The sequence below is a fragment of the Bufo gargarizans genome, chromosome 5 (assembly GCF_014858855.1).
Source record: "Bufo gargarizans isolate SCDJY-AF-19 chromosome 5, ASM1485885v1, whole genome shotgun sequence".
NCBI classification, from domain to species: Eukaryota; Metazoa; Chordata; class Amphibia; order Anura; family Bufonidae; genus Bufo; species Bufo gargarizans.
Window position 1 is genome coordinate 146392475 of NC_058084.1, and position 17737 is coordinate 146410211.

General features: G+C 39.6%; 1 protein-coding gene across 5 annotated transcripts in view; it reads left to right on the forward strand.

Annotated features, from left to right (window-relative positions):
• Window positions 1-17737, forward strand: part of PTPRM (protein tyrosine phosphatase receptor type M) — a 766319-nt gene that overhangs the window by 464549 nt on the left and 284033 nt on the right. For all 5 annotated transcript variants that reach the window (XM_044295693.1, XM_044295689.1, XM_044295690.1 and 2 more), the window contains exons 12-13: window positions 1306-1579; window positions 4515-4551. In XM_044295693.1, coding sequence (XP_044151628.1) covers window positions 1306-1579; window positions 4515-4551 — 311 coding nt within the window. The remainder of the gene's footprint in view (window positions 1-1305; window positions 1580-4514; window positions 4552-17737) is intronic.

Here is a 17737-nt window from a genome sequence, read left to right on the forward strand (position 1 = left end):
GGATTCCATGTCCGCGTAGCCATTCCGCAAAAGAGATAGAACATGTCCTATTCTTGTCGGTTTTGTGGACAAAGATAGACATTGTTACAATAGATCAGCAATAAAAATGGATGCAATATGGATGTCACATGGACGTCATCCGTATTTTTTTCAGATCCGTGATTTATAGACCGCAAAATACATACCTTCGGGTGCATGAGCCCTAAGCGATATGTGTCGGTAGCTTGATTTTTCTTTTCTATGACTTTAGAATAACATTTTAAATGACGTGATTATTATAAATAGTGTTGAGAAGAAACTTTCAGTCATATTTGAAAAAGCACTTTGGGTAAAATGTATCATTTCCCCTACTTTTTTTGGCATAAAAACATTGCAAAACCCTTGGTTTGCAACTTTTTAAATGCCATTTTGACTTTTTCAGTTGTAACTGACATTTTTAGAACGCTAGTTACCTAATATTGGGGCAGCGAGATGGTGGGGTATGAATGATACCATCAACCCCGGCACAGTCCTAATTATTTACACCAGAAATTGGTGGAAATAATTACTGAAATCCACCACAGCTGCAAGATTTCCAGGTTTCAATTTGTCACACTTACTGATGGCGGAGGCACGTCATTTATAATGAAGCCTGCGCCTCATCATTAATTACATGCTTCCTCTGTCAAACATTTCTTGTCAAGACTGGCATAGCCCCATAGCCAGTTCTATGGCTGTTATGGCAATAGTTACGCCCATGGCTGAGTGGTCATTTCATGCATGTCAAGAGTGACCAAGTATCAGAGCTTGGTGGGTGACCTGGGAGTGGTTGGAACAAGAGTAGAAGGGAAAGGTGAGGTGAGTATGTAGTATCTTAATTTTTTTCCAGCATTCTTTTTTTCCAGCATGTTTACATATTTAAGAAAAATAATATTAACTGGATCACTCTCTTTAATTTAACCCCCATGGTTAACTACACTTCCCAGTCTTGTTTTCCCTTTATAGAAACAATGGCGTGGATTGTCTCATAGGTTGCTGCTCATAATTATTACTGAAAAGTAAAAGCCTATTGCAAAGTTTTGTGTAAAATGTCATATCCTTATTCTAATTTCCATTAGTTCCCATGTGCTTGAGATATTACCACCACTGCTGTTTGGACTTTAGCATACAGATTAAACAGTAATGGTATGGTTTGGTGGGATGAAGTTTTGATTGGGAAAACATGGCTAAATGTCCTTCTGAGTCTTTCTGTCTAATCTAATGTTGGGGAATTTATCTTCTAAGCCAAAAGTTTAAATTCTGTTGTTTTCTTTTTTCCACTTCCAGTGTTTACCAGATTATTGTTGAGGAAAAGAAATCTCGTCGGGTCAGAAAGACATCAGAAATGCTAAAATGTTTTCCAGTTCCCATACATTACCAGAACACATCGTTGTTGAATGCACAGTACTACTTTGCTGCAGAACTTCCTCCAAATCTTTTGTCATCGGCCTTTGTCTTCACAATTGGTGATAATAAAACATATAATGGGTACTGGAACCCTCCACTTCTACCACAGAAAAGCTACAGTATCTACTATCAAGCTGCCAGCAGAGCCAATGGGGTAAGACTAATGCAGTGCAGAATCCAGAGCTCATTCAAATCAATGATATTCCTAATTCAAGATGTCTTCTAGCCACAAGGACATGCAATTTCGGTGTCGAGGTTTATTGAAATAACACAGCTTGGATTGCAACCACTCAACATACTGAGTTTTATAAATTGTCTTACTTCAGCAAATGGCATTTATCATGTAGAGAAAGTTAACACAAGGCACTTACTAATGTACTGTGATTGACCATATTCCCTCCTTTGCTGGCTGGATCAATTTTTCTATTGCATTATACACTTTTTGTTTCCATGGTTAGGACCACCCTGTAATCCAGCAGCGGTGGTCATGCTTGCACACTATAGAAAAAGGTGCCGGCCTCTCTGGTGGCCAGGACCATAGGAGCGCACATAGGCCGATGCTTTTTCCTATAGTGTGCAAGCACGGCCACCGATGCTGGACTGCAGGGTGGTCATAACCATGGAAATGAGCAGTGTAACATGTGATGGAAAAATGGATCAAGCCAGCAACGGAAGCAATATGAACAATCACAGTACATTAGTAAGTGCCTTGTATTTCCTTTATTTAGATGATAAATGCCATTTAATGAAGTGAGATAACCCATTTAACGAATTCCAGCATTTGAATACTTTTTTTGTTCACCCCTTACCTGCCTATAGAGGGATACTTGCTCCCTACTACTCTGTTGCGGCTTCCTTGGTCCAACATAGTGTTCGAACCACTCTGATCCCCACTTTCTAAACTTCTGGAATGAATGGGGTTCAAGTGATCTACTGTCACCAATGACTGGCCACAGAGGTGACGTGTCCCACAAGCAACATCTGACCCAGTGACTTGCTACTTGGGGGATCACATCAGCACTATGGCCAGTCATTGGCTGCAGAGGCACATGTGACCGCCCCAACCTGTCCATTCTCGAAGTTTACAAGTGGGGAGCAGAGTGCAGCGAACGCAGCAATGAACTGAAGGAGCCGAAACCAGGCAACGGGGAGCAGTTACAATTGTTTCCCTCAGTAGGTATGGCCGAAGGGGGCGTGAATTACAAAGAATTAAATTCCTGGACAACCCCTTTAATCTTTAGGCTCTGTTCACACTCCATAGACTTTTATGGGTTTGATGATGTAAGAGTGCTCTTTTGGCATACATTTGGTTAGGTTACATGGGTACACCTTATTTTGATACACCCAATATTTTCATTGTATTAAAAGTCGACTAAATGTTTCAATACAAAGTTTGTTTCTTATTACACCAGAAGTCAGTGAGCACTATTACATAAAACTGGCCTAAATGTTTGGCGTATACATTGTGTGATTTGATACTGCAACAGTGTTGTGAATAGAGCATTTTTGATACATTAAACATATAGTATATATCAATCAGAGAGTAATTTGGGTTGTTTGGATAACTGGGATGGGAGGATTTTTGCATATGGAGCAGTTAGCATTATAGCAAACAATGTAAACCATTATTAAAGTGGTCTGCTGTATGTCTGCACATTGCCAGTGTTCAATTCTGGGTGCTGTCCCCAGGAGTGTGTTATCCTAATGTATTCTCTACAAAGCTGGATGCATCAGAGGATGTTTAAAGCAAACCTGTCGCATGGAAAATTTAGTCCAAACTGCGGACAGCAGGGGGAGAGTGAAATATAGTTTAATGGGAAAATATTCAGTATAGCTTAAATAATTTTATGCATTTAAAGCTCTTTTCTATCTACACTGAGAAGTCCAATGGATCAGGATTGCCCTTTGATTGACAGGCTTGCTTGAGTGTACATAGAGAAGTAGCTGTCCATCACTGATTAGGACTGCTCACATGACTAGTGAGAAGTTGTTCGGAATCTTTTATCATAAATATATATATTTATATGCTCAGCTCCTGCATTTTTCATGTGACAGCTTTGCTTAAAAGATTGTGCATGGCAGTTGCATGACCTATGGTGCAGTCATCTTTAAAGGGGTTCTCTAGGAATTAGCAAAAATGAAAATAAATATTACTATATTATAAATACATTTCATTAGTTATAATTGCTTATTTTCTCTAGGGAACAATCATTAGGAGAAAAACAATGGCCACCATCTTATTAGTACTCTCAAAGTCTGTCCTAATCACACAGCAGGGCAAGTTTTTTCACAACACTGAGCTAAAGAGCTGCCTCATACTCCTCTCTACTATGCTTGTCAGGGATTATGATCCTGAATATAGATGATAAATCTTCAGCTAAATTTCTGGGGAATAGAGTTCATGAGAAGTCATGAAGTACAGAGAGGATGGACAGGTCAGACTGTGGTAATGTGGGGTTGTGGTAATGAAGTTTGCATACAAGTGCTGCTGCCCATTACCGACACCCCCACGTCCTTCATGTCTCCTCATGAACTCCATTTCTACAGATATTGAGCTGGAGATCTTATCAGTGGTATTCAGGATCATCCCTGGCAAGCAGAACAGAGAGAAGGATGAGGCAGTTCTTTGGCTCAGCGTTGTGAAGTAGCTTGTGCTGCTGTGTGATTAGGACAGGTTTTCTTCGTACTAATAGGACGGCCATTTTATTTCTCCTAATCATTGCTCCCCAGGTAAAATGAGCCATTATAACTAATGCAAGGTATTTGAGAATATATTTATTATAAAGTAATATTTAAGTATTTTCATTTTCTTAATTCCAGGGGAGCTCCTTTTAATATTCCCTGATTAATCCAATGTAGGAGGTAATCTGTGGAGATAGGGCTTATAGTTCATAGTGTACCTCAATTTATTTTAAAAAATGTATTAGTTTTACCAGTGATGTTACAGAATTTCCTAATATATTAGGGTCTTAGAACTAATAATGCAGCACAGAACACTTATAATGCATGAGCAACTAGTTTTGCTGCCAACATAAATGATAGATCTTCAGAAACCACAAACAAGTATATTCTTTCTCCTTTTGTCGCAGGAAACAAAAATTGACTGTGTGAGGATAGCCACAAAAGGTATGTAAACATATACTGTTGTTGCATATCTCTAAAATGACAGTGTAACAAAGAATATTTAACCTTTCAATAGACTTTGCAATAATCAATAGTACAATGCATGTACATAATAACACTATTGCTGACCATTATATCACAGGCATCTGGCATTTTTCTCATATGAATGCTCGAATTTTATTTATTTTTTTGCATTTCTCCCAGATCTGGTGGATGGAGGCTAGCTCCTATCCACTACACCCAGAAAGTTGAGGAGGATCTGCTTCCTAACAATCTTTCACTCAGAAAGATAATGAACAACCTTACAGAAAATACTGTCCGGTATTGGTGTGAGTAAAGCACCTGGGATGAGAGAGATTTTTTATTTAGCTGCAGCAGTCTCTTTGGTGTCTCTGGTGGAGTCTTGTTTCAGTCAACTTTTGCTCAATACTCCCCCCTCTCTCCACAGACTTCTGTGGGATGATGTAATCTGCTCTTAAACAGACAACTATTCTGGTCTCACCAAAACAGATTTTTTTTTTTTATAAATTACAGAGTCAATGTCATTTTAGAAAAGCCAGTATCTGTAGAAAAAGGCATTTTCTCTGATGGTATTTTACAAAGTTTCTTACTGTTGCTTTTACTATTGACTTATGCAAAGTTGAGTGAAAAGTTAGTGACATTTAATGTTCTAAATAGGTTGTCTGAGTTGTAAGAAAACTACACCAGTGCCCCCAGTATGATACAATAAAAAAAAAAAAAACATGTCCTCACCCCTTAATCCCACAGTTTATAGAACTGCAGCTGCAGTCTTCACCTCTGGTTTATGAATACAGGCTGCAGTGATGACATAGCAGTATACAGCTAAATCATTGGAGTTAATGACTAGAGCTGAATTGCTGGCAACATTGGGGATTAAGTGGTTAATGTATGTTCTTTTATCATTTTGTCACAATTAGAGGCACTGGGGGAATTTTCTTATTACTTAAGCTACCCTTTACTGCAGTCTTATACTCTCATCTTAGCCTTTTTGAATTTATAGATTTATATTTTTAGATATTTTTTGAAAAGTTAGAATATAATGGTCTAGAATGTAATGGTAAAGGCATGCTTTTATTTTGTACTGACCAAAATAATATTACATATTAATTATACATTTAACCATTTGCACTTCAACCACTTTTATAGAGCTGAAGTATAGAATTTTTTTATATTTACGGTAGATAGTTGGTTAGAGATACCAGTATTATGCAAAAATAGCATCCAAATCTTTCAAAATTGTGCACATGGTTTGATACATTCAGTGAATTCATTATGCACGTTAGCAACACTTCTATTCTCCATTTATTGACTGACATACTTATTTTGTCAAGTTTATAAATTGATTGCTGGGGGTCCAACTTCTACAACCTCCACCAATCCAGAGAACGGAGCTCCTGCTCCTCCGTACTGATGGAGTGGCAAGTCGTGCATGTGCAGTGCCGTTGTATACAGCATTCTCCGTTGCTCCCATAGAGAATTAATTTTGTGGCAGCGTGCATTGTTGAGATCAGTGGGGGTCCCAGCAGTCGGGCCCCAGTGATCAGCTAGTTACCCCCTGTTCTGTGGCTACGGGATAACTTATAAACTTGGCACAATCCCTATAAGGTAGGCACAAAAAATGTCTAAAACACATACATATACTACATTTTTTACAAACCGGATTCCAAAAAAGTTGGGACACTAAACAAATTGTGAATAAAAACTGAATGCAATGATGTGGAGATGGCAAATGTCAATATTTTATTTGTAATAGAACGTAGATGACAGATCAAACGTTTAATCCGAGTAAATGTATCATTTTAAAAGGAAAAATACATTGATTCAAATTTTCACGGTGTCAACAAATCCCCAAAAAGTTGGGACAAGTAGCAATAAGAGGCTGGAAAAAGTTAATTTGAGCATAACGAAGAGCTGGAAGACCAATTAACACTAATTAGGTCAATTGGCAACATGATTGGGTATAAAAAGAGCTTCTCAGAGTGGCAGTGTCTCTCAGAAGCCAAGATGGGGTAGAGGATCACCAATTCCCACAATGTTGCGCACAAAGATAGTGGAGCAATATCAGAAAGGTGTTACCCAGCGAAAAATTGCAAAGACTTTGCATCTATCATCATCAACTGTGCATAACATCATCCGAAGATTCAGAGAATCTGGAACAATTTCTGTGCGTAAGGGTCAAGGCCGTAAAACCATACTGGATGCCCGTGATCTCCGGGCCCTTAAACGACACTGCACCACAAACAGGAATGCTACTGTAAAGGAAATCACAGAATGGGCTCAGGAATACTTCCAGAAACCATTGTCAGTGAACACAATCCACCGTTGCCAGCTGAAACTCTACAGTGCAAAGAAGAAGCCATCTCTAAGCAAGATCCACAAGCTCAGGCGTTTTCACTGGGCCAGGGATTATTTAAAATGGAGTGTGGCAAAATGGAAGACTGTTCTGTGGTCAGACGAGTCACGATTCGAAGTTCTTTTTGGAAATCTGGGACGCCATGTCATCCGGACCAAAGAGGACAAGGACAACCCAAGTTGTTATCAACGCTCAGTTCAGAAGCCTGCATCTCTTATGGTATGGGGTTGCATGAGTGCGTGTGGCATCGGCAGCTTGCATGTCTGGAAAGGCACCATCAATGCAGAAAAATATATTCAGGTTCTAGAACAACATATGCTCCCATCCAGACGTCATCTCTTTCAGGGAAGACCCTGCATTTTTCAACAAGATAATGCCAGACCACATCCTGCATCAATCACAACATCATGGCTGCGTAGGAGAAGGATCCGGGAACTGAAATGGCCAGTCTGCAGTCCAGATCTTTCACCTATAGAGAACATTTGGCGCATCATAAAGAGGAAGGTGCAACAAAGAAGGCCCAAGACGATTGAACAGTTAGAGGCCTGTATTAGACAAGAATGGGCGAGCATTCCTATTTCTAAACTTGGGAAACTGGTCTCCTCGGTCCCCAGACGTCTGTTGAGTGTTGTAAGAAGAAGGGGAGATGCCACACAGTGGTGAAAATGGCCTTGTCCCAACTTTTTTGGGATTTGTTGACACCATGAAATTCTGATTCAACATATTTTTCCCTTAAAATGGTACATTTTCTCAGTTTAAACTTTTGTTCCATGATTTATGTTCTATTCTGAATAAAATATTAGAAGTTGGCACCTCCACATCATTGCATTCAGTTTTTATTCACGATTTGTATAGTGTCCCAACTTTTTGGGATTCCGGTTTGTACTACAATTTGCCACATACATCTCTTCCAGTATATTTATATTAATTCCTGCATTTCCCTCACAGAGTGATTGACAATTTACCTTGTCCTTTTTTATATGCAGGAAGAGCTGTCAATCACTGTGTGTAGGCTGGAGATGAATGTAGGCTGGAGATAAAAGGCTCTAAGGCTTTCTCTGGGTCCTTGTAACATTTAAATGGAATGTTTCATCAGAAATTACCTGTTTCAATCAAGTTTTTGTGTTCAAGATTTTTTTTTGATAATTTCTTTTTATTGAAATAAGGGTACTTTCACACGTGCGGCAGAGGATTCCGGCAGGCAGTTACGTTGCCGAAACTGCCTACCAGATCCGGCAATCCAGATGCAAACGGATGCATTTGTGAGACTGATCCGGATGCGGATCATCTCACAAATGCATTGCAATACCAGATCCGTCTCTCCGGTGTCATCCGGAAAAACTGATCCGGTATACATTTTTTTTTGCATTTTTAAAGGTCTGTTGCATTTTGCCGGAACACTTAATGCCGGATCCAGGCACTAATATACTTCAATGTAAATTAATGCCACATCCGGCATTCCGGCAAGTGATCAGTATTTTTGGCCGGAGAGAAAACTGCAGCATGCAGCTGTATTTTCTCCGTCAAAAAAAACGTAAGAGGGACTGAACTGATACATCCTGATGCAGAATGCATTAGGGTAAAACTAATCAGTTTTTTTTTCCCGTATTGAGCTCCTGTGACGAAACTCAATACCAGAAAACAAAAGCGCTAATGTGAAAGTACCCTAAGACATGTAGAATCAGAGAACCTTTGCCATTGCAGGAAAAATAAGCTAACAATGCATTTAAAAAAACTGAAGTTATGTTGCTCTGGTGACCAGCACGCCCCTGTCTTTCCCAGCCAATGGATGGTCACCTCTGAATTTTTAAGGCACTTTGCCCTAGGGTTAGTTGTCAGAGCTTTAGGTTATCTAGCTTGTTAGTTCCTAGGTAGGTGTGCTGTTCTGTTTGTCTGCCCATGCATCAACCTCTGCCTGTTCACCAATTCTGACCTTCTGCTGCTGCCTGACCTGACTGTTGCCTGTTTACCATATTGACCCATTGCTGTCTGCCCTGATGTCAGACTAGTGTCACAGGTTCGCACTGACTCAGCCTGCCCTGACCTCAGTCAGTTTCCTGACTACAAGTATTGCCTGATCCCTATGTGCTTTGAACCAGTGCCTATACATCATTCTCAAATATATGCAGATGAAGTATACAATGCTTGCCTGAAAAATGTTTAATTGTGAGTCATCTTGGTGAAAGAAATAGAAAAAGGCTCCTAGAAAGTTTTAGATTTAAGGTGAGTGTAGTTTCAATGCAGAATAAAATGGGAAATCCCATTGCTCAGATGTTTCATGTGGTAACAAGGTAGACAAAGTTGAAGGAGGTGAGTTAAGTTTAGGATGAAAGCTTTGGGATCAGAAGACCAGCCAAAGACACTAGAGTTTTTGAAATTTGATATGATTGCGTAATTCCCAGCCTAGAAGCTTTCCCATTTTGCATATCATATCTACTTTTAAAAGATGTCGAGATTTCCAATGGAGGGGGTTGAAAAGTTTGGCTCAGTGATCAGCTTTATAAGTAGATCATGGTGTTTAGACCAGCCAACCAGAGCAACCTTGGTGCACTTTGAAAAACCATGAGAGTGCCTCAAAATGCATGATGTCGCCCCGTTAGAGAAAGTTAAGTTAGAGAAGTTCTTTTGCTCGGTCTAGGATATGTCTAGGTTTAGATGATGTTTTGCTGTGTAGAAGTCTTGAGTAGATTTTTTTGAAAAGCAGACCTGTCAGAAAAGAAGGTAGTAGTAGGTAGTGCTCCAACCAGGATGGTGCTGCCAAGTCAGGGTAGTCCTTCAGAAATTGCTTACAAGTATGGTGGAATTGGGATGTATGTAAGATAGTAAGGTGACTAGTATTGCGGTCGTCTAGGAGAGGACAAAGTTCTTTAAAAGTATCTTATCTTTAAAAGTGTTGATTAATGTGTGGCTGGGCATTTGTTTCCAAATAGGTGATATTGGCAGAGTTGAAAGCAATTTTTATTATGTTAGCAAAGAAGTTGTTTAGTGTGGGGGATAGTGAAGCTAAATGAGTATGAAAGACTGACATATTGTTGGACATTTAACAGTCGCGCTCCATAAGGTAACTGCAAGGTCGTGGCATAAGGCTTCTCTCTGCTTTGTGATGTGGCGAAGACTACCTCAAACTATCTCTGCTTTTTCTAACTTAAGACCTCGCCCATGAACAGCTTTCTGTACACAGGGGGTGGTGTTACCAGTGATTGGTAGCATTCACTGTATAACTGTGTATACATAGATAGTTGTCTGTCACTGATAAGACTTCCCCGTGTACTGAGAGCTGTTCACAGGCAGGAATGTAAAAGTTACTACTATATATATATATATATATATATATATATATATATACTCAGCTCCTCTTGTTCTATAATATATTTTGTCATGACAGGTTAACTTTCATAATAGGCACCTCTTTTTGGTCTGTACCGATCACTTTTCAATAGTCAATTATCATCACATTTACAATGACAGATATTAACTATAGACATAAACACAAAAGCCGTGCATAATAGGTGATGTCACAGATTGACCAAAAAAAAATTAGATGCACACCAGTAAATTAAATCTATTATTACTTTATTGGATCATGATTAATAACAGATTAACCCCTTCCTAAATCAGTAATTTTCAGTTTTTGTGTTTTAATTTTTTGTCCCCTGCCTTCCAGGAGACATAACTTTCTATTTTTCCGTTCACATAGCCATATGAGGGCTTCTTTTTGCAGGACAAGTTGCACTTTCTAATGGAACCATTTAATATTGCATAGAATGTAATGTAATATTGTATTAGGGCTGGAATTGGAAAAAAAATGCACAGTTTTTATGGGTTTGTTTTTACGGCATTCCCTATGCGGTAAAACGGACTCATGCTCTTCATTCTCCAGGTCAGTACGATGTTTTTTTTATGTTTTTCTTTTCATTTTCATCACTGTATTCTGATCCCCTTTTAATAGTTATGTCTACAGAGATGTGTGAGGGCTAATTTCTTTTGTGGGACGATCTGTATTTTTTGCTAATGCAATTTTAAGGTGTTTAGGACTTTTTGATAATTTTTCTATTTTTTGGGGAGGTAAAGTAATGAAAAAAACTGATTTTTTTTGGGGAGGTAAAGTAATGAAAAAAAAATGATTTTTTGGGGGGAGGTAAAGTGATGAAAAATATTTGAATTTTTTTTCCATTACACCAATCACCATATGGGTACAAACAATGCAGACAGTCGGCACTCCTCCGCGTGTATCGTGGTGCTCGCGTCCAGGGTAGGAAACAACCGGCTTCAATATTCAATAGAAAAAGACCGGCACTTCACTCCTTGTTGGTGATTATGTTGCTTTATTAGAAAGCATGGATACAGCGCTACAAGCGACACGTGTTTCGGCTCGAATCAGAGCCTTTGTCAAGCATAGCATGCATTGGTACAAACACATTTAAATAGTGCTCCGGCGTTCAGGCGTGTTGACGTCACATTGCCATGGTAACTTATATCCACAAAACATTCAATTGCAGCAGAAGACATAGTATATACGATGTTGTAATAAATAACATTATAGCAAATGATCATAATGCTGAATCGATATTGTTGCTATCTGCATCAAGAAAAGAAACAAAGAAATAAGCTAGCAAACATGAGATACATAGACAAGCCACATTGAAACCCAATAAATAAGAATTACCCTGAGACATATTTATCTCGTACAGGCTAGACTCGGATCAAGGAATTCCAAATCTTGTCATTTTTTCTGTGACTAGATGGATATAAAAAAAAAATTGTGATCACTGAACCTATCCTTCATTCTGGTAGATGTCTCACCTATGTACACAAGGCCACATGAGCACTTCAACAGGTATACTACATAATTGCTATCACAGGTAAAAAAAAAAAACCTAACAGGGAATTTTTTACCTGTGTGTGGTAACTGCTCAATCTGCTCAATCACCATATGGGAATTTTTAAAAATATTTTAATAGTATGGGCATTTTTACACATGGCTATGCCCATGATGTTGATTTTTTTATTGTTTAAGTATTTTGATTTTGATTTGGGGAAAGGGGGTTAATTAGAATTTTTATATATACCGTATTTTTCTCCCTATAAGATGCACCTGCCCATAAGAGGTTTTTGAGGAGGAAAATAAGAAAATAAATATTTTGAACCAAAAGGTGTTCTTTTGGTGGGTTTTGAACCAATTGTGGTCTGTGGATGACACTATTATGGGGATGACACACTGTTATGGGGGATCTGAGTATGACACACTGTTAAGGGGGGTCTGTGGATGACACTGTTATGGGGGATCTGTGGATGACACACTGTTATGGGGGATCTGTGGATGACACACTGTTATGGAGGGGATCTCTGGATGGCACTGTTATGGGGGATCTGTGGATGGCACTGTTATGGGGGATCTGTGGATGGCACTGTTATGGGGGATCTGTGGATGGCACTGTTATGGAGGGGATCTGTGGATGGCACTGTTATGGGGGATCTGTGGATGGCACTGTTATGGGGGATCTGTGGATGGCACTGTTATGGGGGATCTGTGGATGGCACTGTTATGGGGGATCTGTGGATGGCACTGTTATGGGGGATCTGTGGATGGCACTGTTATGGGGGATCTGTGGATGGCACTGTTTTGGGGACATCTGTGGGTGACACTGCTATGGGGACATCTTAGGGTGACACTGCTATGTGGACATCTGTGGATGACACTGCTATAGGGGGGTTCTGTGGATGACACATATATTCCATCTTATGCTATGTGCCATCCACAGATCCCCCCCATAACAGTGTTTCTGAAGTGTGAATGACCCCCAATACAGGGGCTGGGGGCCAGCATATGGATTAGAAATGACAGCGGGGACTGGTGCAGTCCCTGTATTCTAATGCACTGGCTCCGCTCACTGTTGTATAATCTTATCTAACCTGTAGGCATTGTTAAAATATGATAAACATGCGTCATCCAGCTGTATTACTTACAGCTAAGTTCCGTAGCAGAGAGGAGGGACGAAGCATCGCGGTGGCCGTGTATAATTGTAAATTGAAGCATTCGCTCCATAAGACTCACTGCTATTTCCCCCCCCCCCCCACACTTTTTTTGGGGGCGGGTGCGTCTTATAGGGTGAAAAATACGGTATTTTTTATTTTTTACTTTTTTTAGGTCCCCAGATTGCAGTATGTATAGGATAATCTTCTCCATTATCCTATACAGAAATTGCTATATTACAATTCAGTGCTGCCACCTGCTGGTCTGAATCGTAACATTCAAGTAATGAGCCTGGAAGCCTAGTACAGGCTCAGGCTCATTCCTGCAGTGGAATGCCTTCCCCGATCTCTGCTGGGAGGATGAGTTCCTGCCCATGATGCGCACGCTTCTGGGTTTCTGGTGTCTCCGATGCCGTGGTCACATTTGACCATGGCATCTGATTGGTTAAATGTCCACGATCGGCGGTAATGCCACGGTAATTAGCTGTGGATGTCTGCTGTATGAAACAGCAGGTACCCGATAGCTATAGCGCTCACTCCACTCCAGAGCGGGGGGCCATCTTTAAAGACCCAACACTTGCTGTTCCAATGAGCTTGCTTACATGAAAATGTGCACCATTTCATAAATTTGGTAATATTAACCAGACTTAAAAGTGACATGAAAACGATCTCAAATAATAAATGACCCCCAACATATTTCATTGACCTTTGGTGGCAGTGTGTAATTTTTGCACCTAGTAATAATAATAAAAGTCTTCATATAGTAGCTATATACAGTGTATGCTGCATTGGGCTCATGCAGTTCTATCAGTTTGTTAAGAAGAAATCACATTGCAGATATTGGTTAGTTCATGTTTACATCCATCTCTGTCAGAAATAATCCATTCTCACAGGAGACAGTGTTTGAAGTATAGTCTTCCCTATGAAGTTTACTTTGCTTTTCATTCTAGGGATTCACTTCAAAGTTATTTTCTTTTCTCACTTCTGACCTTCTACAGCCATCTCCATCCAAACCAAAAGTGATCCATGTGTTTGTGATGCTAAGTAGATAGTGACCTCTCCTTGACTGCCAGTAATCACCCCATCATATCAAAGTCAACCATATACCCTACATGCTTTTAGCTATCTACAGCGAAACTATCGACAAATTCTTAATACTCACCTTTAGGAATCGTATTTATTATGCAGTATCCATCATGAGGGTTATTGAAGGCCAATCATTTCTTTTATCAGTAACATAGCTTGTATAATAATTTTCTCACTCATTGGAGACAGTTACAAGACAAGAAAAAATGTAGACGTGTAACAGAACATTTTTGTGTGAATGTTGTTAAATGACTCTTTAGCAGGCTATGAATTCTATTGCGTTCCCATCATACACTTATAGTGATAGCACAGTTGGGTCTTTTTTTATATCCTGAACACAGTCATTTCTGTTTTTGCTCAAATTTTAACATAATGAGCAATGGTATCAAATATTTGTAAAGCCTTGCAATAGCAACATGTCTGTGTCAACCACACAATCCAAAATTAGAATCCAAGTAGGGCATTATTTTTATTAAAGGTGTTTTCCATTCAACAAATGGCATTTATCATGTAGACGAAGTTAATACAAGGCACTTACTAATGTATTGTGACTTTCCATATTGCCTCCTTTGCTGGCTGGATTCATTTTTCCATCACATTATACACTGCTCATATGTACGGGTTACGACCACCCTGTAGTGCAACAGCAGTGATCATGCTTGTACACTATAGGAAAAGGTACCAGGACCATGGGAGTTTGCATAGGCACACATGCGCAGCATCTCCCTTCCCAGCCAGCTTGTATCTGTGCTTCAACAGTGGATGTAACCCCTGGATATGAACAGTGTATAATGTGATGGAAAAATGAATCAAGCCAGCAAAGGAGGCAATATGGAGAATCCCAATACATTCGTAAGTGCCTAGTATTAACTTTATCTACATAATAAATGCCATCAGCTGTTTGAAGAGAACGCAGTGCTTGTATGAGTGCTGCCTTTTCGTCACTGTTTACCTAGGTGTAATTACAGATCCTCCGTCCCCATTCACTTCAGTGGGAAGGAGCAGATGGAGTGTAAGTGCTCCTTCCTATTGAAGTGAATGGGGACGGATGTGCTGTAAGTACACCTGCTCACTGTAACATCTCAGTGTCGACGGCGAGCAGGTAAACTGTAAAGAGAACACAGTGTTCGCACAAGCTCTACGTTTTCTTCCAACAGTTGATTGGAAGGAGGTTGCCAGGAGTCTGACCCCCACCAATCTGGTATTGATGACTTATCCTGAGTATAGGTCATCAATATAGAAAACTGGCAAACCCCTTTAAAGGCCTTCTTTCAGCAGATTTGTACCTAGGAAACCTGGCTGACCTGTTGCATGTGCCCCTGGCAGCTGAAGGCATCTGTGTTGATCCCATGTTGATATGTGCCCGCACTTATGAGAAAAGTGATGTTTTAGTATATGCAAATGAGTCTCTAGGAGCAACGGGGACGTTGCTGTTACTTCTAGTGTCAATGCCCCTGCTGTACCTAGAGGCTCATTTGCATATATGAAAACTTATTTTTCTCAGCAGTGCGGGCACATATGAACATGGAACCAACACAGATGCCATCAGTTGCCAAGCGCACATGCAACAGGTCAGCGAGTTTCATAGGTACAAAACTGCTGACAGATGCCCTTTAACATTTGCTGTTTGGTTGTAATGCACAAAACACATTTGATTGAGGACTGGTAGATCTTATTACGAATACCTGTAAGGATTCTCTCTTAACATAATGAAACCCAAGCAGGCTAATATTCATGTCCTAATAGCCAAATTAATATTTTAAGTTCACATTTTCTCAGAGTGAATGTATAACTAATTTATCATCACAACTGACATAGAAATCGTACCTTTAGTTCTGTAAAAGGGATCTTGAAAATGAGAACTTTTAGAATGGATGGCAGAATGCACACCTTACTTGTCCTTGTCCTTTTGGAGCTATTTAAAGACACTTAAACGTTACCGGTATTATTTCTTGTCTATTTTTGGAAATTAAGATTTTAGAAAAGAAATGTATTAAGATCATTGATCATCTCCCAGTCTTTGTCAAACCTTTAGTGTCATGATCTGCTTTACCATTGGAAGGAAGCTTGCATTAGATGGCAGAATTCTTTGTAAAAATTTGAGGAATGATGGAGTTTTTTTTTATCGATATTCTAAAGACTGCTGGATAACAACCCCAGGCATGCAGATCTAGTAATATCTATATTTGTAATACTTCATACCTACCCTAACAACTAGACACTGGTGGTCAAATATGTGTATGTTCAGTGACAGATATTTGGTGCCAGATGTCCCTTGAACAAAGAATTCTTCAAATCCAGTATATCATACATTGTTATTCCCAGCCACATTGGACAGCCCATATACATGTAGAATTTTCATTGGATCCTGTAGACATTAGCGGAATTTGTCGTCAATTTTGTATATCTTACAGTGTGGTCAGATAAATTGAGAGTGTTACTGTGAAGTGGACCCACTACAAGATTTTTGGTCACAGGCCTCTAAGAACCTTGATTTGGTTTTTAAAAAGAGACATATTGAGGGACTACCTTCCAGAATGTTGCTGAAATTTGTGACCCAAAATGTGTACATGCTTTGCACCACATTTTTTGTGCTTTAGGTGTCTCTTTTAACTCATGTAACTCATCAAGGGATGTGGCTTAACTGGAAGGAGGTGTGAGGTGTGGTCCACAATTAACGATATGGCTTAAGATGCACAATTTTGACACATAATGCAAGCATAAAGTAAAGCCAAATGATAGGTGTTATAAACTTAGACCCGACAATCTAAAGGTGCAACTATTTTATCATTCAGTATCAGCCACTTTGATGAGTCTGGTGCATTTTTAGACTGTCTAGTCTGAAACCTACAAAACTGTGGCGGAATTGCCTTTTTTTTTTTCCCCAATTCCACCCCATTTAGATTTTTTTGCCAGCTTCCCACTGAATTGTATGCAGTATAAAGGTTGACATTACAAAGTACAACTTGTCCCCCAAGAAAACAAGCCCTCATACAGCTGTGTGAATGGGGAGATAAAAAAGTCATCGCTTCACGAAGGCAGGGAGTAAAAAGTGAAGATGCAAAAATGAAAAATTGCAGGGGTTAAAGAGGTCCTGTCATTACAGAAGCAATGCAGGCAGCAGATTATAGAGCAGGAGGAGCTGAGCAGATAGATGTATAGTTCTGTCTCACTTCCTTCTGGAATTCGCGTCCCTACCTAACCCTTGGTTGAACTTGATGGGCGTTTGTCTTTTTTCAACAGTATTAACTATGTAACTATGTACATTTAAATCTCTGATATATCTGATTTCATAGTTGACAAGAAAGGTGTTATCCATGACTGGAGAAGAGACTTAAAGGGGTTGTCTCATTTCAGCAAATAGCATTTATTATGTAGAGAACGTTAGTAAAAGGCACTTACTAATGTATTGTGACTGTCCATATTGATTCCTTTGCTGGCTGGATTCATTTTTCAATCGCATTATACACTGCTCGTTTCCATGGTAATGACAACCCTGCAATCCAGCAGCTGTGGACGTTCTTGCAAACTATGAGAAAAAGCACCAGCCTATGTGTGCTCCTGTGGTCTCGGCCACCCAGGTAGACCAGTACTTTCTCCTATAGTGTGCAAGCACGACCACCACTGCTGGATTGCAGGGTGGTCGTAATCATGGAAACAAGCAGTATATAATGTGATGGAAAAAAGAATCTAGCTAGCGAAGGAAGCAATATGAACAATCACAAAGCTTTAGGAAGTGCCTTGTATTAACTTTCT